The 27,525-nt window shown below is 37.0% G+C and overlaps 1 protein-coding gene across 1 annotated transcript; it reads left to right on the top strand.

Annotated features, from left to right (window-relative positions):
- The first annotated feature begins 2,125 nt into the window (after positions 1 to 2,125).
- SKIL (SKI like proto-oncogene) lies at positions 2,126 to 27,525 on the top strand. The gene is made up of 7 exons (XM_037137485.2): positions 2,126 to 2,430; positions 4,047 to 5,827; positions 17,362 to 17,459; positions 19,339 to 19,571; positions 21,599 to 21,846; positions 22,337 to 22,561; positions 23,179 to 27,525. The coding sequence occupies exons 2-7, from the start codon at positions 4,733 to 4,735 to the stop codon at positions 23,332 to 23,334; spliced, it is 2,055 nt and encodes a 684-aa protein (XP_036993380.2). The 5' UTR covers positions 2,126 to 2,430; positions 4,047 to 4,732; the 3' UTR covers positions 23,335 to 27,525.

Raw genomic sequence — 27,525 nt, 5'->3', positions numbered from 1 at the left:
TTGTTTTGGTGTCTAAAAATTCATATTATACAATTAATTTTACTGGTAATTTCTGAAAATGCTTAAGTTGACCTACAAAAATGTGGCTTAGTGTGGGCCTTCCCATCTGCAACATATCTGTGTAAGTGAACCTGCTTCACTTGTATTCAAACCTGTACCTTTGAGGCCAAGATATTGGGAATTCAAGGTCAAAGTGAATTTTAAATTGCTACATTTTGTACTTTGATGAATAATGTAGAAGAAAGCCCTCAAAGCTTGATTGGTTCTTGCCACACTTGCCTGTCAATATTTCTCAAACCATTGTATATAAAATCACTGGCAAAAAGGATACTTCCCTCCAAAAACAGATTCCTGGGGAAAGCAAATCAACAGAACAGGAAGGGATAATGTGTTTGATTTCTTAAAAGTGTATTTACTGTCCAATTTACGTTGGTCCTTAGGCTTTTTGACCTGCTAGCAAGTAATTATTTTTATGGCTGGTAAAATGAGTATGAAACACACCAAAAAGTGTCATTTCGCTTTCTAAAAATTGTTTCTTTTCTCCAGTCTCAAGCCAGGCGCCAGAATTGACCGGATGTCAAGTCTTAGAACTCTCCGGTCTTCCACATCAGATGTTCAGCCCAGCCTTCTGAATATTCTCGCAGTTAGAGAGTCTAACCCCTACACTCGCAGATGCTGTTCTCCCCCCACTGGCTCTGCACAGAACATCATTATCTTTGCCGAGCTTCTGTCTCTATGGCAATAACAGATGGGAAGTACTGCGGAATTATTCATGTTCAGAAAAGGAGACAGTCTAGAAGGAGGGGAAGGTGGGGGGTGGGAGAGGGGGCACGACCTGGGAGCACCGCGATGGGAACCTAAGGACAGGAACTTTGGAGTGGGGGGAATAAGAAGCTTGGGAGACTTTGGTAGGCTCATTGGGAGGAGGAGAAACATCTACAGCAGGCTCCAAATGTGGACCCCATAGGAGCCACCTCAACGCAGTAAAACGAGAAGATATTGTTCGAAAATGGGCAAAAAGAATAAAAGGGTTAAAGCTTGAGTGTTTTGAATTCTGAGCCGTGACTCCGTGGACTATTTCTGTCCCTAATCTTGGGGGGTGGGGTGGAGAAAAGGGTATTTCTTGTTGTTTTCAAAATATGACGGGGCAGCTTCGTAGAGTTCTATGTGCTAATTGCTAATCCTGGGAAAACTGACCAGGAAGACCATCGTGAGGGGCACAGCAGGAAGCCCCTAAGTCGTATCTTTCCACTTCTCTTCTCGAGTTTCCCTCTGAAACAAAAAAACAAACCCCCCTCAGTATACACAGTAGAAACATGTAGTTTCTACCTCTATTTTGGAACTGAGAGAACAGTGTGGTGGGGAGGCAGGCTGAGAAGTAGGAGCAACACTGTTTCCCCCGGGTTTCGCCGGAACTTGAGGCGGCACTCCGGTCTCGCCCGATGGCGGATGGAGGTCAGCCCGGGGAAGGCGTCTGGGCGGAGGCTGCACAGCCTGGCGGGGGCCGCCGGGGAGGGGCGAAGCGCAGGCAGCTGGCGGGGCGGCCCGAGGCGGGAGGCCCCGCGGGGGTGGGGAGCAGTCCTGGCGCGCCCCGGGGAGCTGGGCCCACACAGGGGGAGCCGCAGGGCGGCCGCCACCCGGCTGCCTCCGGGGCGGGGCAGACCAGCTGCAGCCCTGCGGGGGGAGGGTCGCCCGTGCTGACCTCGGGCAGGGGCGCTCAGCCCGGACGTGCCCAGCCCGCTGCTGGGGTCGCTCACAGTGCACTGCGCGGCCGCCCTTCCCCCCTCTCTCCCAGTAGCTTGGCCGCCGAACGGCCAGGGCGCCCCCGGGTCTGGCCGGTCACCTCAGAGCAGCGAGTGGGGCGGGGGTGGGGCGGTGGCGGCCCCAGACAGCCGGCTGGGCGACTCGAGGAAGGAAGGAGGGAGGGCTGCGGTGGGGGTGGGGCGGGGAGGGAACATCCTGTCTGTGCCGAGCGCACCGCAGACAGCCTCGCGCGCCAGCCGCCCAGACGGTGCGCTGGGCCAGGAGCACCGGGTGCGCGCCTGGGGGGTGGGGGAGGAACAGGTCCGTGTGCGCGCGGCGACTGGGAGGGAGGAGGGGAGCCCTGAGGAGCTACAATAGGCCGGACGACGGCGCGCGCGTCCCCGAGGAACTGGGAGACGCCAGACGGCGGCGGCAGGGGCGCGTGTGTGCGCGCGCGCGGTGCCACCGCTGGCTCCGTTCCTCCTCCCTCCCCCTCCGCGCCGCCCTCGCTCTCCCCCGGCGGCCGGAGACGGCGGCGGCGTCTGCGGGAAGCCGTGTGTCTCCGCAGTGACGTGGGCGGGCCGAGGGCTCGGTGACGTCAGAGGGCTGTGTGTAGCGATGTGTGTGGGGTTCGGAGCCGCGCCGGCACAGCTGAAGGGAGCGGGCGAGCGGCGGCGGCGGGCACAGGTGCGGCCCCGGCTTGCTGGGTTTGGGGCGGGGGGGGGCGGACGCGGCTAAGACGGCGGGAGGCAGGGGGCGCGCGACCCTTGAGGAGCCGGACGGCTAAGGCGGGGGTAGCGGGGAATTAACAAAGCTGGTCGAGTTCCCCTGGGGCGTGGAGGCCGGAGTCAGGGGTCCGGATGCGCGAGTCCCGGGTGGAGTCAGGGCCAAGAGGGGCGCGGGGTGGGTGTCTCACGGCGGATCATGCCTGGCTGGCCCGGGCGGGGGGCATGGGGAAGGGAAGGTCGCTGCACTTGACCCGAGCCGTCGGAACCCTGGAGACTGGGACACCCGTCACCGCCCCCCCTCCCCCGGCGCCTGTCTGCGCTCCGCGGGGATGCCCCGGGCTCAACCTGATCAGTCGGCGCCGGGCGGCGTGGGGATCCCGGGTCGGCGCCCCACCCGCTCCCTGACCATTTTCCCTCTGGCCCTGGGCGGGCATAGGTATAGCCTTAGGGGTGCTGGGGTGACACCGGAGAACTTCCCGTGGAGAGGGTGCGCGGGGGATTTCCACAGTCCTCCGCGCGGCCTCCGCAGTGAGGCCGTGTTAGGAGGGCACTCGGGGTTGTCCCGAGATCGCGGGTGGGGTTGGGGGGCTCCTTTCCCTCCGTTCCCCCTTACCCCCTTGCGCACCCCGGGGCGTTCTGGGCGCCCGGCCCTCCACTCGTCCTCTCCCTCGGGTTTGAGATGGTAGGTGGCTTTGCGTGGGCGGAGGATTTCAGGTTTGGGGGACTCCCCCATTCTAGGTCATGCCTTCTGCTCTGTTCCCTGGTTTTCGTTGGCTGGGGTGTTCTGTGGTGGCCGAAAGTCAGTACGTTGGCTGGTGGCCTTGGTCCTTAACCCTTTGGGTCTGTTTTACGGTAAATTGCGGGGAGTTTGGGAGGGAAAAATTTGCATGTGTTGGATTTCTCTTGGATCTACCCTCAGAAAAGAAGTGGAAGAAGAATCTTTTCTTTTTCTCTCTTCCTCCATTTGCATTCTTTGTGAGGTTTGTCTGCCTTGTGCTTTTTGTCCCGGATTAGTGGTGTTCAAGGATAGAGATTCCCAAGCATGGAGGCCATAGCTTTTTGGTTTCCAGTAAGCAAATTAGCCAGTCTATTAAAGGAAAGTTAATTTTTGCTTACAGTTTTTCCAGAAAAATAGCATACACTGGCTAAATGAATTAATTGTAACTTCCTTACATGTGGTAGATATGTTAACTTGATTCCAATTTCTTGGACGAAATTGGGTGTTTATTTTAAAAATGAGATGAAGTAATGGATTCTTTTAGTTAAAATGGCATAACTGAGAAGTCTCTGGTACTGAGTTTTGGGAGAGATGATCTGTTTGACTTTCTGTTCTGAATTGGAGTAGCCCTCTCCCTTTTGAGGGATATTACTGCTCCCTTTACCCTTTCTCCAGATTGCTTTCCTATTTAAATGAAAGTTCTTCTAGTTAACTGGTGTTACAGTTAAAGAAATCACTCAAGTGTCACCTTTGGTAAAGTGAACTCAGTTTAAGATTAAGAAACTGGTTTCAGACTGACCCTTTGGCCTCTGGAGCAAATTCAAATGTAACTCTCCCCCATCCCCCTTCTCTTCCAGATTAATTAAAAGAAGAATGAACAGCAGTTCTTGAAGATAACTGGGCAATTTTTCTTTAAATCATCTTTAATTGTAGAATTCAAGTGGAGTCAGAGGCTCTTCTTATTGGTGGGAGAATTTATACAAGCCTTCAGTTTGTCAACACAGACTAACAGATCATCACTTTTAGAGAAGATACTTTTTTTTTTTGGTGTCTTGGTGCCAAAAAAGAAATTTGGGTGCATTGTTTTTATGTGTTTGGGTTTAGGTTTTATGCGCAAGTAATCTTACAAACTTTTCATTAGTTTTGTTAAAAGCAAACCAAACCATTGCATCAAACCTGGAAATCTTGAGAGAACTGGTAACTTTATTTTAATACATATATCTGAAGAATTAAAAAAAAACAAAGGCTTCCTCAGAGGTGTGCCTTTTAAAATTCTCTCTTATTGGAGACAGATTTTATAACATTTGCAGTGAAATTAACCAGAGTATAAGTATAGAACCAAAACAGCTGCAAAACCTGTTGAGTAATTTAGGGAGATCTCTCTTTGGAAATTTAAATTTTCTATGAGTTACCATAGAAGTTTTCTGTAACTTACCATACATAAGTTACTATATGTATTGGTATACATTACTCTTCTCCAAATAAGCAGCTAAATAACAATGCAAGTGTCAGATTCACTTATTTAACACAATAGTTTTTACCAATGGAAAACCTACATACAAATTTCTCCTTGATTCAAGGCTCAAATAAAAAAATGAATGGGATGGGAGATGATGGCAGCCCTCCAGTGAAAAAAAGGATGACAGACATTCATGCAAATGGAAAAATGTTGATAAACAAGATGCCAACAGTAAAGAAGGAACACTTGGATGACTATGAAGCGCCAATGGAAACTGATGGAGAGCATGTCAAGCAAACCTGTACCTCGATGCCTGAACCTCTTCATTTAAATCCCAGTTTGAAACATACTTTGGCGCAATTCCATTTAAGTAGTCAGAGCTCTCTGGGTGGACCAGCAGCATTTTCCGCTCGGTATTCCCAAGAAAGCATGTCACCTGTATTTCTGCCTCTTCCATCTCCTCAGGTTCTTCCTGGTCCACTGCTCATCCCTTCTGATAGTTCCACAGAACTCACCCAGACTGTTTTGGAAGGGGAGTCTATTTCTTGTTTTCAGGTTGGAGGAGAAAAGAGACTCTGTTTGCCCCAAGTCTTAAATTCTGTTCTCCGAGAATTTTCACTCCAGCAAATAAATACAGTGTGTGACGAATTGTACATCTATTGTTCAAGGTGTACTTCAGACCAACTTCATATATTAAAGGTCCTGGGAATACTTCCATTCAATGCCCCATCCTGTGGGCTGATTACATTAACCGACGCACAGAGACTATGTAACGCTTTATTGCGGCCACGCACTTTTCCTCAAAATGGTAGCATGCTTCCTGCTAAAAACTCATTGGCTCAGTTAAAGGAAACTGGCAGTGCCTTTGAAGTGGAACATGAATGCTTGGGCAAATGTCAGGGTCTATTTGCACCCCAGTTTTATGTTCAGCCCGATGCTCCGTGCATTCAGTGTCTGGAGTGTTGTGGAATGTTTGCGCCCCAGACATTTGTGATGCATTCTCACAGATCACCTGACAAAAGGACTTGCCACTGGGGCTTTGAATCAGCCAAATGGCATTGCTATCTTCACGTGAACCAAAAATACTTAGGAACACCTGAAGAAAAGAAACTGAAGATAGTTTTAGAAGAAATGAAGGAGAAGTTTAGCATGAGAAACGGAAAGAGAACTCAATCTAAGGCAAGTATTTTTGAAAGATAGCAATGTTGAGTAAAGTAATGGCTTTGAGATAAAAAAGTTTGGAGTATAACCTGTGTGTTAAGGAACTGTTATGACTCATGTGAGAAGAAAATATACAGATGTATGCAATATGTTTACATCACACATTTTAGGCTATAAAAGTACTTTCCTATGTGTGTGCTCATTTGAGTTTCCAAACAACCTAGTGAGAAGATTAAGATTATTCCCATTTTACAAATAAAGAGACCGAGGCACAGAGATCAAGTGGCTTTCCTGAGATTGTGTAGCCAGGGAATAGAAGATTTGGGGCTTCTTTCTCCTGTGATGTCTTTTCTTTTTCACATACTCTGCTTTTTGGTGACTAAATGTGTTATTTCCCTAGGATTCAAAATAATTTGCCCTTTGATGTTATTCTCCATTTGCAAATGGTGGAATAGCTAGTCAAAACAGTTGTGGAGATGGGCTCTAAACAGTGTTTTTCAATTGTACATCTAGGATTTTTGACATTGCTTATAAAGTTGGATACTCAGGCTTTCTCAGAAATGGAAAACAGATGGAAGTGAAAGATTCGTGATTCTAGTAACCAAATTTTTTGAAGAAAAGAAAAATGAAGAAGTATCATAGTTAGAATAAATAAACTATTTTAGACTAAATGTTAACATGAAAACCTATCAGCAAAGAGATCTTAAACTTATTTATCCTACTGCATTATATCGTAGGCTGAACTAATACGTGTTTGTTCTAAGGGTTTGAATGAATGCCTGGTTAATAAGATTTGGGTTAATAAATATTCAGTTTCTTGGTATGATTTTTAAGAATATTTTTCTACTTGATTAAAATCAGTGTAGTAGCAAATACTGAGTATTTAAGATACGGCAAGCATTGTTCTCGAGCAGTTTTACATGTATGATTTGATTTGTACAGTGAAAGGTTGGCCATGTTTCATTTTAACAATTTAATTTTTACACAGAGTTTTTATTTCTTGAAATAATTTCTGCCCTTTCTACTTCACAAAAGAAATGAATGAAGCATGTTAAATGCCAAGGTTGGCCACAGCAATACGAGAACTTGGGCTAAAATCTAAAATTTGGTGTCTTGTGCTTTACTGTGATGCCTTTAAGCCACAGGGGTATCTAACCTTTTGGTGTCTTTGGGCCACACTGGAAGAAGAAGAGTCGTCATGGCCTACACATTAAGTACACAAACTCTAATGAGAATTGATGAACGAAAAAAGGGTTTTAAGTAAATTTACAATTTTGTGTTGGGCCGCATTCGCAGACCTGGACTGCATGTGGCCAGCGGGTTGTGGGTTGGTTGGACACCTCAGCCCTGTGAGGTTTTGAGAGAAATTTAGTTGCAGTGTAGTTTCAAGAAAGTGATTTGCTTCTGAAGCACCATGAAGATAATTTTAAACTTTGAAGGCAGGGTAGTTGGCTACTTACTGCTTCCAAAGAGGGTCAGCATGCTTTCAGAATTTTTTGCCCATGGCTGTTGGGTAAGTTCATATTTTACAGGTGCACTTATAACATTTTGAAGCAGGATTGAATTCAGACCAGTTCTCCCATTGTTGGACTTGCTTACAGCTGGACTGGATCCATGAGGGAGCTTCTGCTTAGAGATTATCTTTATTCTCAAAATGCGGAATGTCCCTTTTGATATTTATGCTGTCTTGCCCCAAGCTATTAAGGGACTCTACTTTGACAGTCCATTGGTAACCAAATTATTTGCCAGATATTCTTGCTCCAGTCTTTGTTGCTCTGGCACAAATAATTTTGCGATTAATTATTTTGCCTAATGTTTCTGCTCTGTGTTTGTGAGAAATATATCCGAGAACCATGATGAAGGTTAAAAAAAAGATGATGAATTTAGTTAAGTGAAACTGAATGTGCTAGGGTTTGGTTAAAATTGAAACCATCCTTCATTTGAATATGGCCCTTTATTGTCTCAGAACTTAATAATTTGAATTCAGTTTTTATTTGGAGAAGATGTGAGATTTTTTTCCTCCATCTTTTTGCTGCTACTTTTTTTGCTACTGGTGTATTTTGGTATTGTTTGCAATTATATATGGATTTTAAGCAATTTAAAGGAACTTAAAATTTCCAGCAAACCTTAATAAAGGAGATTTTGGGGGACTTTGCATGCAATACATACTTGAGTGGTGGTTTTGTTATGCCTGCTACTTCACATTTTAAAAATTTACTCCTCAAACTGTCAGGTGGTTTTTTTTTGAAGGTCTGTTGAACAAGATTTCTCAGACGACTGGTAGGTGGTAGATTCAGGAGTTGAATTCAGGTCTTCTGACTTGAAGTCTAGGAATTTTAACTTTTTCCCCCCTAAAGCTAATTCAGTAGCAGAAACCGAATTTGGGGAAACATTAACTTAAAAAAATCACAGCTTTCTAAAATGGTTCTTAAACTCTGTATTAACTCATATATGGACTCAGGAAGGAGTCTTGGGACTCTTTAACTGGGACTCCTTTATTTAACTGGGAAGGAGGCAAGGAGAGGGTCCCTGAAGAGGGGATCGTCACTATTTTCTATGAGCTGGTTGTCAAACAAACCAAACTAAACCCCAAAGAAGGTCATGTTAAAATGCTGACTGGCTTTTTTTTTTTTTTTTTAAGTAAAAGAATATACTAAATATATTAATCTCATATGAAGGACTGTGTTTAGTGTGGGTACTAATATAATGTTATATGTCTGTGTAGTCAAAGTATTGTTTTTAGATTTAAAAATAACCTGAAACTAAATAGGCAATTGTTGGAAATGTAGCAACTGTTAAATTATTTCTAAGGATGGAAATTATATTAGTAATTATCACCAAAGTATTTGCATAGCTAATAGCTGTTTTAATTTGCATAGATACTAGCTATATTTAGATAGGAGAAATAAGTGGTGTAAGGTCAGTGTTCTAAGTGAAAAACTGACTATTTTCTTTGTCGAAGAAATTAAAGATATATTTTGAACTTCCTTACTCAGGTCACCACCACAAGAAATGTACTTAATTTTTAGTATATATGCCTAGACTGCTTTGCAAAATGGTGTTACAAAACTTTTTTTCTCTTGGTATCATTTGAATGTTTTGTACTTTTTGTTAGAAAAGTGACTATTGTATTTTTGTTGACTTTTATATTTCTGTCTATAGGAAAAGGTTAAGCAAAGTGATCATTTGTAAATTAAAATTTGAAGGGTGATCTTTACTTACAATTATTTTTCAAGCACATTAGAAAAGTTCATTTGTCAATGTGATAATTATTGGTGATTCTTTACTGTTACAGCATGTATCTGACAGTCTTCACTAAGTTAAAGATAGTTTATGTCCTTATAAGTGTATGTACTTTTAAATTAAAGTTAGATTTCTAAAATTTAGATTTGATTATTAGGTAAGAAAAATAATATACCTTTTACTCTGCTTAGGGAAAAACAGTCCTATAGATTATCTGTGATACAAATCGATGACCTAAAGATACCAACTTAAAATTTTAGTTTTGCATTTTCCTTTAAGTTCATTTCTGCAGAGAGGTCTTTGGAAAAATGGTACAAAAAAGTTCTCCCTCTTGTAAGCTATTACACTTTTGTTTAAGGAGTAAATACACCTCCTTGTTGAGGTAGCAAGGAAATATATTAGGGAAATGGGTAACTAATTACAAAGGGTAGTGTTGGGACAAAATGTGTTCCAGTAATGACTGGTAGATTTGATGATAATTTGTTATATCAATAGTGTAGTTTGCGTTTTGTTATTAGTGTAATTTTTGATCAGGTGAGGATAGGTCAGAATCAAATAAAGTATTTGTGCTCATATGAGGGATCAGTATGAATATTTTTGTATAACTTTCCAAAATTTAATAATTATCTTCATGATTTTAGAGGCTATTTCCTGTTTTCCCAGAACATAGTTTAGTGCCTGTCATGTCAAAGGTACTCAGCAAAAAATATACTTAAAAAATGTGAATACATTTTTGATAACACCACACTTTTTTTAAAGAATACTTGGGCTTTTCTGGAAAAGTGATGTATCAACCTATAATAAGCATAAATGACTTGAGAATGAACTGTTGAATAAAATGATCAAATGAGAGAATGGATGTGAAGCATTTTGGGAGTTAAGACTCTAGAACTGCAAGATGCTACTTCAGACTATTGAAATATTTGCTAGTAACTATCGAAATATTTGCTAGTATGTATTTGGGGATTTTTTACTTCCCAAACATTTTGACTTAGCTAGAAATATGTGGTTATTTCTAAGACATTTGGTAAGTGAATATTGAGTTCAAATGTATCTCACTCTTAGTTGTTGGTACACAGTAGTTACACTAGTTGGATACTTGGTTACTAAAGTGAAGTATGCAAGAAGAAAGTCCAAAACCAGTTATGAGAATTATGTTATAGGAAAAACATTTCAGTGAAATCTTTAGAGTGGCTTTGTGAATAGTGCCCCCTTATGGTTTGGGAAATATGGAGCCTGTATTCATTTACCATTAAAAAATGGTAAAACATTTTAAAATGTTAATATTTTTAAAAAGGTTTAAGATTTTAAAAACTTAAAAATTTATTCTTTTTGTTTGAAAAAATAAAACTTCAGGAAAGAAGAAATTACAGGTCTGAATTATTGTGTAGTCAGCTAATAGTGTTCTCATAGCTCTGTTATACATTGTAATTTATGCCACTGGGAGAATAAGGAAGTAATCAAGAATTGGGTTAATTTCAATCCCTTTAGCCTTCTGGGAATGGAAAGTGATTGTGGAGCCAGAACTCAATTTGTTAAAAAAGAGGTAAAATTAGTTTGGGAATAGCTTTAGTAATGGCTTGAAACCTGTTTTTTATCCCCATTCAGAATTTTGGTCTATTGAGGATTCAAATACATAAAATAATTTAAGGATTTTATTAGATTACAAACCCCAAAAAGAATATGTAATTAAACAATAAACATTTTTTAAGGTGTAGTTTTCTGTAATCACTAAATAAAGTATTACAGCACCATCGGAGGCAGAAAGGAATGCATAGGAAAGATACAATTAAAAGTCATTTTGATTTCTATACTTACAAGTGGGTCACAGAAATAGAGGGTAAAGACTACATGGAAGTGCCCTAAGGCAGGAGTTCATCTAGTTTCTGAATCTAGAATGTGGTAGATGCTTAATAAAGCATTGGGTAATTGAATGAAGAGTCTTAGTTGCCTTATAAAGTTACCAGTGATTTTCAAAGAGGAAGATAGGATTAGTTTTAAAGCAAAGTGGCCTTTTGTTTTCATTTGTGATAATGAATGAATTTTGGGATTTCAAATACTATTAAAAGTGCATACTTTATTTACTTTATGGGAACAAAGAATAAAAAATCTTGTAAGAAGTTTACTAAAGACCATTTGGTAAATAATACTAGGGGTTTTAGTTCATGTTAAAAAAGTTTTTTTGGTGTGATTATGGAAGTAATATAGGCCCAATTGTAAGTAAGTAATGAAAAAAGAAAAATTTCTCAATTTTATTATGGAGTGATAATTACTGTTGGAATTTATCCCTTTCCCTATGTAATGCTTTGTAAATCTCTTGTACAAAAGCATCTATAAAGTGCACAAGTGTTATTAATACAGGACTAATTGAAATAGTAATATTTTGGGCCAATTTTAAGACAGTTCACTTAGAATAGTGTTTTGCAATTTGCAATTTGTTAACCTATGCAGCCTTTCTCATTTGGGGTTCCATGAGAGGAGAATTAGGCCCCACAGAAGATGATTTGAGTGATGGCTTGTCATTTTTTCCAGGGATGGTGTATGGTACTGTTCTAGATGTTTTGGAGAGAAGTTATTCATTGTATACAATGGATGTGTTGGGGCATTTGGGCTTAATTCTCTTGAGAATCCCAGTTGAGAAAGAACTAGGAGGGTCTTGCAGTCAATTTAATGGGTTACCAGCATTTAAAAAAATGACTCAGTAAAAAAATAGGGTGCATTGATTATAGTAAAATCAGTTAATCTGAAATTTGCCAATGTCAGTTTACATTAGTTGAAGGCCAAAATAACCTGAGATTATAATTTTTTAAAACATATATGCTGAAATGGGAGAAAAATCTTATATTTATACAGCTTGAAACTGACAACAAATATTTTAGTGGAAAACATGTGAATGGATATTTCCAGGTAATTGCAATGTTAAATGGTTTGGGTACCACATAATTCAATTATAAAAATTTTATTTTTAAAGGTTCCAGGAGTTAACGGCATTTTTAAAAAAGCAGTTTGTTCTTTTTTTCCCCAAATTGTAAACGGAGTGATACTCTACTACTGACTTAACATGGCTTTGTTTCCACTAAGGATTTAAGATTAATAGTTGCATATTATAAGAATATGAGCCTTTGTTTTTCTGGGGGCATTTTTAAGTACTATAAACCTAAAACTGGCTTTGTGAGGTAGGTGGTATGATCTTTTAGTGTGTGAGAACAGCCGACATTGCTGTAACTCTTGAAGATCTGTCTTTGGTAAGTTAGTGAAGGTGCTTAGATCATACTATTCCAGTTTTGCATCAGGTTGATAAGTTCTAATAATTACTAGGAAGTGAGGCACAAGACTTAAGCTTTAAAATCTCTTAAGTAGCTATTTGCTACCTTGTAACGCTATTCCTATTTCAGTTGTTGAAACACTCATTTACAACATATTGGAAGCATCGAGGAAACCTGATCCTATACCTGAAAGATTCAATTTCTTTCAGTAAGAGTTGTTAGCAGCTGTCTGGTAGGGTGTCTTTTGTGTCCTTCTGAAATCATTTATTGACCACTAACAGGTATATTCACTTTATACCTAAAGAGTTGCTACTTAACTATGTATTGAGTCATGTGTTTAGTAAGGTTCAGAATGATTTATATTACAATGTGTATTTAATATGCCACATATTTTATTTCTCATGTAATTACATCATTAGGGTGATAGACTGTTAAATTTAGCAATCTATTAGCTCTTCATATACTTACTGTTTTATAAACACCAAAATGTAAGTATGTATGTTTTATATTTTCAAAAATATTTTTTGTACATATTTTTAAAAAATTTAATTCTGATTTTTGGGTAGGAGTTTGGAAATCCCATCAATATTTTGAAGCATTGTCATGTTTTAGTTTATTGATGTTTGTTATTAGACTTAATTAAATGTCATAAATGTTAATCTGTTACTGTAATTAAAAACTGCAACCTAAAAGCAAAATTTATTATTGAAGATAAGTCTAGGAATTTTAAAATTTGTTTTTAGTACAATTGGAATGTTTGTATGTGAATAGTGCTGAGTGGGTGGAATTGCTTTTATATCTAGGAGGTAGTGACAAAAATGCCTATTGGTTTTTCTGTAAATGAAATAAACTTGTCAACTTCTCTGAATTATTTCATTGTATGACTAATAAGCACTACCGAAATACAGTGGTTCTTTATTTGGAAATCTGATTATCAAAGAGTTATGTATATATGACACAGTAAGTTGAAATTTAGAGAAACTTTCATAAAACAGTCTCTAATTTTTACTTATTTAAAATAACCTTCAATTTTGGAAATGTTTAAAATTTACTTTCATAGATATCACTGGTGGTTTTATGACTTAGAGAAAAAAACCTTTAGAATAAAATGAAGTGTCTGAAATTTTTCTTGTATTTCAGTTGAGGAAGCCATCTGTTCATTTTGTGGTAGATAATGGGGAAGATGGGCGATAAAAGCATCTCAAAATGTTGGGGCTCTAACTTAAGCTACTAAACAATCTACTTCACTTTTTTGCCAAGTAATGTAGTGTATTCTATTTTAATGTTTAAATATACACAAAGGGAATAAATTATTCTCATACTGAAAGGTAAGATAAACAATAGTAAATGCTCATCTCTTGGTATTTTAATTTTTATTCCTAATCAGTAGTAGCATTACTGCTGTGCCATTTATATTGTTCTTTTTTTGAAGACCTAATTTGTATGTAGAAACAAATGCAGAATAGATGAAGAAATCTGGCATGGCTGTGAATGTTCTGTTGTATAATATGTGCTTTTTCTTAATTATTTTTAACATGCAGTTAAGATAATTTGTTCTAAATGTGTTTGTGGCTTACTCTAGCATATTAGGTAAAATAAACTCCCAACATTTTATTATGGTTAGCGTTATGAATTTCCATACCATTTATTTTATTTAATTTGTAGGTCTCTCAAAATACATCTCAAAGATCTTTGGCCTCTTTGGTACCTCACGGAGTGGGATACGGAATGTGAGAGTCTATTTGTGAGTTTCTTGATAGCAGAGTAACCTTGTAAAAGGCCACCCTGGGAGTTAATGAGCTACGTTGTTATTCACAATTCATTCAACAAATATTTATTGAATCCCTTCTACATGCCAGGCATTTTGCTAGGTACTGAAAATGTAAAAGTAAGTAAGAAAGACAGTCCTTGACCCCAAGCTGCTGTTCAAGCAGAGACTGGACAGCCCCTTATCAAGGATTTTGAATGGGGAATTCAGATGTTGGCTAGGGGACTGCACTAGCTGAACTTTAGGGAAGATTCCTTCAGAACCCCTAGTCTCTGACTCTGTTAGTGGGATTGTGTGAGAATAGGAAATCAAATAAAGGACAGAAACTAGAGAGAGATGGATGTTTAAAAAACAAGGTAGGGCAAAAGTAGGTTTTTAAGTATTCAAAACAGTTCATTCTTTTGTATTATTATTTATTAATTGTATTATTTTCCATACAAACAACTGTAAACCTACTTTTGCCCCACTTTGAATATGAATGCTCTAACAGTTACTTAAAGTGTAGAGACATCATAGAAATAAAGATAAACTGAGTTTGGGTCATGAATGCAAGTAAAACTTATGCAAATCAAGCTGTAGAGTTTTTAAGTGATCAAAATTGAGTTAGATTTGGCTGAAGAAGTTTAGGCTTTGCTTTTATGAAGAGCCCTGACCTGTGGTTTCAGTTGGTTGGGTGTTGTCTTGCAAAGCAAAGGGCTGGCAGTTCGATGCCCAGCGAGGGCACGTGCTCGTAAGCACCTTGACCATTTGGGGTGCATACAAGAGGCAGCCTCTCAATGTTTCTCTCTCAACATTGGTGTTTCTCTCCTTCTCTTTCTTCCTCCCTTCCCCTCTCTGTAAAAATAAATAAATAAATAAATAAAATCTTAAAAGATTTGAGATTCCAGTTATTCATAATAGGAAAATCTTTTGAATGTGTAAAACAATTTTAGTAATTTGAATTTTTAAAGTCTAGTGGCAGTTGATTTCTTGAGTAGTACATCAAGGATTGTTTTTAATATAAAATGAATTTAAAGTAGAGCCTGCTTTATATTCTAAATAATGAATTTAACAAGAGACTTTTAGAAAAGAAATTCTCATTTAATTCAAGCTGATCTTACATTGCATTAATTTGTTAGCATGAGCTTCTCCATGCTAATTAACACCTCTTTTAGCTTACAGTTTTGGGGTGACAAATGGTCTGCCTAAGTGAATTTTCTAGATAAGGAAGCTACTTTTTTCAGCACTAACCATGTGCTTTAAAACTTTAACTTTTTTCATTATTTCTGAAATGTCCAATAGTTTTGATCTTTTTATGTGGTGTATAGTATGTTATATATGTATGTGACATACTATTTATATATAGTATAACATACAATATAACTTACTACGTTGACTGGAGACTTCTTAAACATCAGCTATTGTGATGTTGGTAGGGAACAATTGAGATATATTAAATCATTTATCTTGGCCTATGGTAAAGCCCTCAAATTGTATTGCTTTTTGAATAGTTTTTTTATGATTGTGTCCTGTACTTCACCTCTCTTTACACTGTCAGCTGTCACCAGGCATCTGTTACTGAGTATTTTTATTGCCAGCAGTCATTTCCTTTTCTAATTTACTGGTAGAACTAAGCTGTAGGCTGAGAAACTATGCAAACTAGTGAACAGTTCACTTTATTAATAAGCAGTTGATTTGGCCTCAGATTCTGAACTTTTTTAGAATATTTGATCAGGATTGTAGGGTTTAAAAAATTGTACTCTCATAGAGTCCAGAGGTCCTCATAGAATATGTAACTCTTCAATCCTTTCAAAATACCATTCTTTTCCCTGTGATCTTAGGTATTGTTAGTGTTTCAAGTTTCTTGCTCAATAATTCTTAAAAATGTTGATCTACCAATACAAATTACCATATTTTTATTTTTGGCTTTTAATTGGCTTTAAATCATCTCCTAATTGGTCAGGTTGTTGTATAATGTGTGCTCCAAAAATCGTTTTCTGTCTGATCTCAGCCCGTTGTATGGGGCAGTGGGTTGCTTGTCAGCTTTTCCTTTCCTGATTAATTTCCTCACTGGTTTCCTCCAATAGAAGGATCTCCCTAATCAAACCAAGGACGGTTTTATGAATTTGGTTTTGTTTTAATCATAGCTGCTTAGCATCTGGAGATGTTTCCATTCTGTTTTACTTAGTTTCTTGGTTCTGAACTGGAAATTAGGACATCAGGCAAAACAGTTTTCATAGTTCTTGGTATGTAGTGTGTATTCCTTGAGGGCAGAGTTCATGCATCTTCGCACGAGGATGTCATTCTCCATACACCTGACCTGGTTGCAGAGGCAGTGGACCCTTCCAGAGGCAGGGTCAGAATATTCAGCTCTTCTTTTCGTCTTATCCTTCTTCTTTCTCCTCCCTAATTCCCTTCCCCTTCGCTCCACTAGATTAGTCTGTTAACCTCCTATGTTTGTTGCTCACCTACACCAGGTGTTCTTTCAGCTCCATTTTCCTATTCCATTAGTAAGTCTTGCTCCTTTTTAAGGTACCCTTTTCCCAATCTTTTGGGAAATTATTATAATATGAAATGTGTATGTAGGGAGGGGGACAAAGTATAAAGCAAACCAAAATAATAGAGAAGCTAGTAATACAGGTTATTCTTTTCTTAGTTTCTGAACCTCGGTTTTCTAATCTGTGAAATAGAGATCATGATATCTACTTAATGATGTATTTGTTAGAATTAAGTGGGTTGTATAATATTCTTATCAGATAGATGTTCAATAAGTAGACCGTTACCCTCTTTTCCTTTATTCACAGGTACAGTTTATGAGGAAATATGGTTTACTGATGAGCGTTATCAGACAAAGTGGTTTCACATTTAGTTTGGGAGGGTATTTATTGCTATAGAATGTTATCTGTATGCCAACAAGTACTGTGTAAATGTGTTATATTCTAGCTGATTGTAGCAGAATGAAGAAGAATCAGAAACCAATGCTGTACATTTGCAGAATACTGTTAGTTAAAATGGATTTGCAAAATATTTCATAAGTATGACATTGGATGAAATAATTTTTCTTAATCCCTGTTAACATGAAACTATTTTTGTGGTGGGACTAGCAGTCTCTTTGAGTTTCGAGTGACCAGACATGGTACTTTTAAGGAAAGATTGTAAGATGATTTTTAATATAATATAATCTTCTTTCTCAGGTTCTCCAGAGATACCCTATGGCCCTGTGAAGTTGACACATTAAAATTTTAACCATCACATCTTCTTTCAATGAACTTTTTCCCTTCTACATTTTTCTACAGATAGATACACCATCAGGAATGGAATTACCATCGTGGTATCCTGTTATAAAGCAGGAAAGCGACCATGTTTCTCAGACACATGCATTTTTACATCCTAGGTAAGTGGGTATTGTCTCATTAGTTTAGTCATTTGCTCATTTATTCATTCACTTATTTATTCAGCCAACATCTATATATTAGATACTATTCTATGGCATTGGGAATTTATTAATTATCATTAAGCTTTCTTGTTCATCTGTGAGATAAATTGTAAATTGTGTTGAACATTTCAAATAATGTCATCTTGTGTTTCTATGTGTTTTTTTCTTAGAAATAGGTCATTTCATTTTTGCCCTGAAGTAAAAAATGAAAGTTTTAATTTCCTTAGCTCCTTTCAAGAGGCACCCCAGTTCCTCAGGATCTTGATGTACAACTTCGATATTTTAAAAAGAAATCTTTATGTACCTTAGATTATAAACTATTCACTTCTTAAGTTTTTTAAAAAATTTTATTTATTGAGAGAGGAAAGGGAAGAGAGAGGCAGACAGACAGACATTGATTTTATTGTTTTACTTATTCATGCATTCATTGGTTGATTCTTGTATGTGTTCTGACCAGGGATCAAGCCCTCAACCTTGGCGTATTAGGATGATGCTCTAATCAGTTGAGCTGTCAGCTGAGCTACCTGGCCAGGGCTTTAGTCCTAAAGATTTTATTTATCTTTAGAGAGAGGGGAGGGGAGGGAGAAAGAAAGGGAGACAGGCATGGATGTGTGAGAGATAACATACATGGGTTACCTCTTGCATGGCCCCAACAGGGGACCTGGACTGCAACTCAGGCATGTGACCTGACCAGGAACTGAACCAGTAATCTTTGGGTTCATATGCCAGCACTCAGTCCACTGAGCCACACCAGCCAGGGCCACTCCTAAAGTTTTATCTGCTGCTGTAAATGTATATTCTCACCAAGCATAGTGGTAAAGAATCTCAGTCTTATTTACATTAGCAGAATTCCATTTTTACTTTGTTTGAAGTTAGTCTTTGGACAGTATTAAACCTGTCAGTTTCCTTAGCAGAATACTGAGTTTTCATCCTCAGAATTCATGTAATTGGTAAAAAGGAATAAAATAGATGTATCCTATATGAAGAAAATGATATATAAGAGGAGATTATTTAGAGATTTGGACAAAGTATCAAAGTATATCAAGTTAACTGGTTGTATCTTTTGGCTAAAGGTTATACAGATTACAGTTAATATGGTACTTAAATACATAGCTCATATCTGTTCTATGAGTTTCTCAGATGATGTACTGAACAATTTTATGTGTACTTCAAGCAAAATGGATAGATGGCTTTTTGATCATAGTTTTGCGCAATTTATTATTGCTGTTTTATCAAATACATAGATAGTACTAAAGTATTTTAGGAAGACTGTTTTGTGGGGTTTGATACAAGGAGGGCTGCCCAGAAGCTGCCTCTTTGCTCCCTGAGCTATTTGAGAAGGAAGGGTGTGGAGAGCCCCTCATTGGGCCTATGTTGAAACAGGCCATAGCCATGCTGTGTGGGACTGAGTCAGCCTCACCATAACAGAGAGCAAGGATTTGTTGCTTTACAGGGTGATGGGCAAGAAAACCGAAGCATATAGTGTTTTCTTTCTGGCATTAACCTTATCTACTTAGGGTTGTTAAACAGCTCTATAAAAGTACTTAATGTGTTTAGTTCTCAGGGGGGTTTGAGGGAAGAAGAAACTGAGTTTTTTCTAGTGAGTATCCTTTTAGTGGTTAGAAATTACTTTTTGCAAAATAATACAAATTCCTCATGATTTTACTTGTACTGTTTAAAGTACTGACTTTTTCAAGAATTCTTTTCTATTTTGACCCTTATTTTCTGAGTTATATTGTCTGTTTTGATTAAAAAATTTGTTTAACCATAGAAATAGATGTAACACGTTTACTTTTTACCTAAATGTAATGTGTGTCATGCCTTTCTTTGTTTTCAGCTACTACTTATACATGTGTGATAAAGTGGTTGCCCCAAATGTGTCACTCACTTCTGCTGTATCCCAGTCTAAAGAGGTCACAAAGACAGAGGCAAGTAGACCCATACCAAGGCAGTCAGAGAAGCCTCACAGTAGTGGGAAACATCACAAAACAGTGTCTTACCCAGATGTCTCACTGGAGGAGCAGGAGAAAATGGATTTAAAAACAAGCAGAGAATTATGTAACCGTTTAGGTGAGTATTTAAAATTAGTGTTTAAAAAGTAGTAGATATTTAATATCCAATAGCTAATAAACACATTTAGCATTCCCAGAGGATTTCTATTTAAGAGAATTTTTCAGATAATTGAAGCTTTTATCATAAAAAATGCTGAGTGACTTATGTATAACCTCAATTGCTATACTTTTCTAGAATGGTGATAGCTATGGAGGCTAATGAGATATTTAGGCTGCATGGCTTTGTACTGCAACCACTTTTTGTCTGATTATTGTTTCCCCCTTCCTGCCTTTTCTTTGCTATCACATTTCTTCAGAAGATCTTTATTTTTCAAGCATTTCTAATTTACCGTGAACTGAGAAACCATTGAATTTACAATGCTAGGATGTATATGTAAGAGTAGTTAGGTACAGGACTCAGGGAAACTTAGTCATGGTGTAAGGAAGGATTGAAAACTCAGAGCTGTGGGAGCCAGACAGATGGCACAAGTGCAGAATGCTGGCTGGACGTCTAAAAGAAAGCTGCCTAGTTACAGTGCCTTCTATAATACTGTGGCCCAAACAGGGTACGTTCGCTCAGATGCTGCCCGTGTAGCAGCAGAGCTTTGCTCGCAGCTTAGGGAAGTGCGACAAGTCTTTCAGCTTCGTGGCAGCAGTTGAAGAGTCTCTCCAGTCATTTAACTGTTTTCATAGATAATCGAGATTCTTGGTGGGGGATTTGTGTGCTTTAATTTTGAGAGTTTTAAAACTTACTTTTCTCTGGATTTAAATATGGAACTTAATTACTATTGTCATTATGTCCTATTTGCATCATATTTTATTTCATAAATTAATATATTCTAGTGACTTAAATTATGGAATTACAATTTACCCTAAAATTTACACATTTAACACCTACAATTCAGTTTTTTTAAACCTTTTTTCTCCCATCCAAGTACTAACCAGGCCCGACCTTGCTTAGCTTCCGAGATCAGACGAGATCTGGCACGTTCAGGGTAGTATGGCTGTAGACTAAACCTTTTTTTAAAGATTTTATTTATTTATCTTTAGAGAGGCAGGGAAGGAGAGGAGAGAAACATCAATGTGTGGTTGCTTCTTATGAGTCCCCTGCCTGGAACTGGCCTGCAACCCAGGCATGTGCCCTGACTGGGAATCAAACCGTGATTGTGTGGTTCTCAGGCTCGCACTCAATCCACTGAGCTACACCAGCCAGGGCTACAATTCAGTTTTTAATAAATGCAAAGTTGTACAGTGATCACAACTAAGAACAGTTTTGTCATCCCAAAAGAAACCGTAATACATTAGCAGTTACTCTTCATTCTCCCCTTTCTCTAGCCTCTGTCAACACTAATCTGTTTTTTGTCTTTATGGATTTGCTTATCCTGGACATTTCATATAAAAGGGTGGTGCAATGTTTAGCCTTTTTTTGTCTGGCTTCTTTCATAGTCTTGAATTCTATAACTCTGTAATAAGTTTTGAAATTGGGGATTGTGAGTCCCCAGCTTTGTTTTAAGATTCTTTTGCCTTTTTGACTTCCTTGCATTTCCATACAAATTTTGGAATCAGCTTGTCAATTCCTGCTGCAAAGCCAGATGGGATTTTGATAGGTATTGCATTGAAAAAGTAGATTAACTTAGTATTACCAGCTACCTTAGTCCATGTGGGCTGCTGTAACAAAAAAACCATAGACCAGGTGGCTTATACCAGACATTTTTCACAGTTCTGAAAGCTGGGAAGTGTAAGGTCAAGATACAGAGTTGGTGTCTGGTGAGGTCCTGCTTCCTGGTTCATAGATAGCCATCTTCTCATTGGGTCAGATCTTTTAATCCATGAACATTGGGATGGATGCTTTTCCATTTATTTGAAGTGTTTTTTTAGTTTTCATTGTTCAAGTCATGTACTACTTTTGTTAAATTTATTCCTAGGTATTTTATTCTTTTTAAATTTCATTAGCAAATGGAATTTTCTCAATTTCATTTATGGATTGATGTGACATTTCAACAGAGTGATATTCATACTCTGTTACTTTATTTTTGCCTCTTAAAGATCCATCAGTATCAAATAATTCTGTAAGTAAGAAGAAACCCGAGTCTGCCACTTGCAACTCAATCAGAGACACAACAAAGGTGGGAATTGACCATGATACTGCAGCTTCATCTTCATCTCCACCTCCTGTCAGAGATGTCATCTGTGAGGATGATAAGGGAAAAATCATGGAAGAAGTAGTGAGAACTTATGTAAAACAACAGGAAAAATTGAACTCCATTTTGCAGAAGAAGCAACAACTTGAGATGGTAACATAGTTATCTAAGTAATATCCCATTATGAAAAGATACTTGTGCATATTCTTAGGAAAAGTCAAAACAAGTCGCTGCAAACTTATTTAAGATTATTTACAGTTTTACACTCAAAAGCAATTTTAATATACTTAAAAATTTTTTAAATTGATTTTAGAGGAAGAGAATGAGAAAGAGAAAGAAACATAGACTTGTTTGTTGTTCCACCCATCTATGCATTCATTGGTTGGTTCTTTCTGTGCCCTGACTGGGGAAACAAACCCGCAACCTCGGCATATTGGGATGATGCTTAACCAACTGAGCTACCCTGCCAGGGTTAATGTCCTTTTAAATGTTTAGAGAAAAGTTTTTCAAGATAATTACTTCTACAGAGAGTTGCTATAACACCTGAATTTTAGGTATTTTATGCAGTACTTTGTTCTGAATTGAAATTTTTTAACTTGTTGGAATTAAAATACAAATTGTATTATGATTCTTTGTATTACAGGAAGTTGAAATGTTGAGTAGTTCAAAAGCTATGAAGGAACTGACTGAAGAACAGCAAAATTTACAGAAAGAGCTTGAATCTTTGCAGAATGAACATGCTCAAAGAATGGAAGAATTTTGTGTTGAGCAGAAAGACTTAGAGAAAAAATTAGAGCAGGTAATGAAGCAAAAATGTACCTGTGACTCGAATTTAGAAAAAGACAAAGAGGCTGAATATGCGGCACAGGTAAGAATTGCTCAGTTTGTGTGATGTTGCCCTTTCAGCGTGGAAATTGAAGCTCTTACCTTCTTTATTAAATAAATTAATTTTTATCAGGCCCATTTCATTTTGCTAGATTTCAAAATGGGTAATTCTGTTAAACAGCTTTATGCTTGTATCAACCAAGATGACATTTTGATTTTTATTTCTTGAAACTTTTACTGGGTTTCTGTAGTTTAGTTGCCAGAATTGCTAATTTCTAGGTATCTGAATATCAAGTATTATATTACTTTAATGTATTGGCTTTCAAATGGACAAATTAACAAACACGAACTGTTACCCACTATGTTCAAAGACACTGAGCTCACTTAGGGAACAGGAACAAATAACACTTACAGTGAGCAGGCTGTGATGATGAGAGGTGTATGCTCAAGGTGTATTTAGTTCTCTTGACCCTTTGTTTTTTCCCTCATTCAATGTCAAGTCAAAGTCAGATTAGTAGTATTATATATTTAAGGGATTGTGTATTTGTGGAATAGTTCATTTTGTAAAGAGTAATTTGAAGGTAAATCTTTGCAGTGATGAGAGTGTTTCATGGAAACAAAAACTGAATGGAAACTGACACAGTCTTTTGAATCACACAGTTGGCAGAGCTCAGACAGAGACTGGACCATGCCGAGGCTGACAGGCAAGAACTCCAAGATGAACTCAGACAGGAACGGGAGGCAAGACAGAAGTTAGAGATGATGATAAAAGAGTTAAAGCTGCAAATTTTGAAATCAAAGACTGCTAAAATGTAGAAACCTTTAAAGAGATTCATCTGTATGTTCCTGACAGAGTTTATTTTTGTTTGTTTGCTTTGCTAGTTGAATTCTGAACACTTACCTGCATGAAGATAATTAGGCATTCTATCCATTTGTAGATCAGAGAAAGCGAAGAGATTATATATTAGTACATAAATTTTTACATTTCCAAATGAGTGAAAATGTATGTTTCTTTGTACTTTTTTCCCCAAACAGAGTGGTAACAATACTCTGCTGTTTCAAATATTAGATAATCTGCCTATATTTCTAATGCAAATCTAACAGTTGTGTACTTCTTGAAAGCTGCATTGAATGATGAAAATAGTTGTGAGTTTTGTTACCCATATTTCAGACTCAAGTTTAGGTACAATAGTGGCATCATATTTCAAATATATAGAAATATTCAAGGAGTTGAATCTCCATTGTTTTCATTAACACAGTCTCTTCTAAGTTGATACATTATATTCATTATTATATACAAAATTTGTTTTTATTTTATTCATATTGTGGGATGAATTTCCTTCAGCTCTCTAGTTTTTAAAGTTTTCTGAGAGACATTTTGTCAAAAAAAGAATTTCACTGGTGAGGTTTATGGCGCACCCCATGGACATAACGGGGAAGGATAATATGTTTCATTATAATCCCGCTGCTAAACAGAAGAGGCAGTTGTAATTGGTTTTTTTTTAAATATGGTTATATTTAGAGTTTTTTTAATGCAGCAACTTCAGGAGAGGGAATAAATGTAAAAATTTCTGAACTTCTGTTTATGTTGTTAATAGTGGTGTTAAAATGTTACTATTCTTGAGAAAAACTGATACCATTGATGTACATCAGTTTTTATATAATTCATAATCTTCTTGTACAGTTTTTATATGTAGTTATGGGGCTTACTGAAATTTATATAATGGATTTGTTTTCCTTGATGCCTTTGTTTCATTTAAGTTGTAAAATATTAAACACCTTGAAGGTTATTTTGGACTTTTGTATGTTTAAATGTTAAGTCTTATCAAAATTTGCACAAATGGACCATTTCAATTACTACTTAATGTCAAAATTAGAAATTTACAGTCAACTGATATATGATAGATTAATATAGGGAAATTTACTTATCTGCTACTAAAAGATTTTTAGATAATTTTTAGAAGACAGGAATCCCATAGTTTGGGAGAATGGCAACATCTGCACTTTTTTTTTTGCACAGAAAAGTGTTATTCTTTAATGGCAGATTTCATATTAGTTTATTCTTGGCTTAGAAGGTATTAGGTAAAAATTTTTAGTATGCATTTTTTTAAAGGAAGTTTCCTGAAGCCACAATTGATATTGTCATCCCATGATTTTTATGTTCTCATGTTTTTGCCTAAGGTACTGAATGAAATTACTTGAGAGCTAAATCTATTTTTAAAATAAATAAGCTAGTCTTATATACTATTCCCCACATAAATGATAGGTACTCTAATGGTATAGAACTTCAAAACCCAGTAGGTTATCATCTAACAAGTTACTTTCATATTTTGCTTAATGGTACTAATGTATCCTAAAAGAATTTACTTCTCTAAGTATAGTTTTTCACTAGAATGTGATCTAAATGTGTATTTTCTGTTTACCATTTAGATTTTACTGTATTAATCCTGCAATTTAATTTGTTGATTTTTGGAATCTCAAGGAGGAACAAATGTTAAAAAATGAGGTACAGGAACTATGTTTAAAATAACACACCTTTATTTAGAGCTGCAGACAGAAAAATCAAGGACATTCTATGATAAAGTTTCATTTTGGTTGTGAATTAGTTGTGTCACAGCTGAGTTTTTTGGGAGACAAACTTAAGCCCCTACAATTTCATTTATTTTTCTAATTCACTCAAGTTCTTCCTACTTATGTTACTTAGTAAATGATAAACTTACTTAATTTTCAACCCACAATTTCTAAAGTAAATTGCTTAATCTTTGAAATGTTACTTTAAAACTCTAAGCAGTGCTTAAATACCCTTGAATTATCATAAACTCTTAATTTAGATTTGGGTGAAATATTTTTTCTATTCCTTCCCATGATGAAAACTTGTCACATGAAATTGTATAGTCATTGTCCCAGAGATACATGGATGTTGCCATAGATTTCTGTCTAACTTCCTTGAGAATAGTTTTTTAGTCAATTGTAAATATACCTATTCTAGTGAAAAGTAATTTTGAGTTAAACTGCACCACATAGCTTGAAATTACAGAGATTTTTGTAGTACTTTAAAAGTGGCCTCTGCTAAATTATCTTACACTTAGAAACTTCTATTCTTTGCATGCTCATTTTGTGTGTTGATTGCTATCTTAAAGTTTGTTTTGGTGTTGCTTTTGTGTGCTATTCATTAGGCAAGCAGATTTTTCCTCAGATTTTATAATACTCTTCTTAGGAAAAATATGAAAATATTTACTTTAGAAAGCTGCATTAAAGGAATGGCCTATCAGTGCTAGAGCACCTTTAGAAGGAAGAAAAGATAGAATATTAGCTTATTGGGTGATAGGTGATGTTTAACTTGGGTGATCATAGTTTCTCTACTCTAAACTTTATGAGGAAAAGATACCAAATCTATAAAGGTAGTAAATGTAAAATCTGCTGTCATTGAGGAAGCTCCAAACCACCCTGATTTCACAGATCAACTTTTAACGCTATGAAAGGATTTGACCAACAACATAAGTTTGGCTTGTGATTTAGTTTTGTAAAGCATATTCTTTTGCTTGAATTTTCATGTCCATGAGAATTAGGATGTTTTATGCTTCTTGAACTAATTTTATAGCATATTTAATATATTACTAGTTAGAATAGAAAGTCATTTGTACATATCGAGTTATAAACCAGTTACTAAAGTAGGTGAAATAGACTGAGTACAATATATGCAGGTTATTCATTTATTAGAAGTCATGACAGAACAACTGATGTATCTGCACACCTGTGGACTCTGAAGGAAAGTGAAGTGATAAACGAGTAATATGAAACATGCTCAAGGTATTTCCCTAAAATTAATTGTGAAGCTGGTGATGAAGGTTTTTAGTCAGCTTCTAAAATTTTCTTCTCAATGAAAAGACTATGTTTTGATTGCCTAAGGAAGAATCCTCATTTTATTTGTTTTTATGCATTTAATCTGCACGGCAGGACATTAAAAATATAATAACAAGTTGTGCTTATACTGTAAATCTGTTTCTGTGCTTGGAACTACTTGTTAATAGTTTTTATTAAAGCCGTCAGCAATAAGGGACACAGTGGGATTGAATGATTTAAACAGCTTAATTTTTACTAGTATAGAATACTTAAGCATTTCCATTATTGGAAAAATTTGTATAGGTATTCTACATTGTATCTTGTTTAAAAGGACAGTCTTTTTTTAAAAAATCAATTTTAAATGGCTTTAAACTACATAATGCAATTGGGGCTTGTTTTTTTGTTTGTTTTTTAGCAACAGAATTAAATGTCTTACATAGTGCTACTGCTTTTGAATTGGAAAGTGATCATATGTAAACACCGAAATTTAAAAGTTAAGCCCAGAAAACAAGATAGGGTATTAAATTTGTTGAATGTAAAAAGAAATTTATGATTTTCTTCAATATACATACCTCACTTGAAAATAAAGCACAGCATACTTAAAGTAGTTCTAGTTAAAAAGTCCTACTAAATTGCTAAATTTAGGACACTTTGTGGGAAATTATAGTTAGGGAGAAAGGAAATATACTTGCTCTTAACCATCCTGTTAGAAATATTTGTTTATCCTGATAATTTTAAGCCAACATAGTAGTCCTAAATTATTTGTGAATTTTTTAATCTGTGAAGGCAGTAAATGAAATGACCTGTTCTGCAACTGTTGAAACAAATTGTTGACTACATTGACCATAAATTCATTATAAAATTTTGCCAATGATGTACAGTTTTATGGTTAAAATTGCTGTGGTTGGTTGTATTACATGACACAAAACTGTCCTCTACCTCACGTGAAATAAAATATTTTATATGGTTTTATTATAAAACAAGACTCATGTATCTGGTCACTTAGTTTACAAATTTTGAATTATATTTATTGAAACATGACATACTGTGCTCTTAGCTTATACCTCAATTGTATTTCGTGCTGTTTTCCATTTTCATGCCTTGTAAATAACTTGTACAGATTGTGGATTAAATTCCAAATAAAAACTTTTAATGCCAATAAAT

The sequence above is a fragment of the Artibeus jamaicensis genome, unplaced genomic scaffold (assembly GCF_021234435.1).
Source record: "Artibeus jamaicensis isolate MK-2021 breed Jamaican fruit bat unplaced genomic scaffold, CSHL_Jam_final scaffold_474, whole genome shotgun sequence".
In the NCBI taxonomy this organism is placed as follows: Eukaryota; Metazoa; Chordata; class Mammalia; order Chiroptera; family Phyllostomidae; genus Artibeus; species Artibeus jamaicensis.
Note: the sequence above shows the minus strand (reverse complement) of the source record. Positions and strands in the feature narration are given on the sequence as shown.

What these genes read in the sequence shown, in the direction of transcription:
- SKIL (XM_037137485.2), top strand. Translation starts at nt 4,733, where the DNA reads ATGGAAAACCTACATACAAATTTCTCCTTGATTCAAGGCTCAAATAAA. An exon ending in CATGCATTTTTACATCCTAG is followed by an intron (nt 17,460 to 19,338) that starts GTAAGTGGGTAT and finishes CTTTGTTTTCAG; the next exon opens with CTACTACTTATACATGTGTG. An exon ending in AGGCTGAATATGCGGCACAG is followed by an intron (nt 22,562 to 23,178) that starts GTAAGAATTGCT and finishes TGAATCACACAG; the next exon opens with TTGGCAGAGCTCAGACAGAG.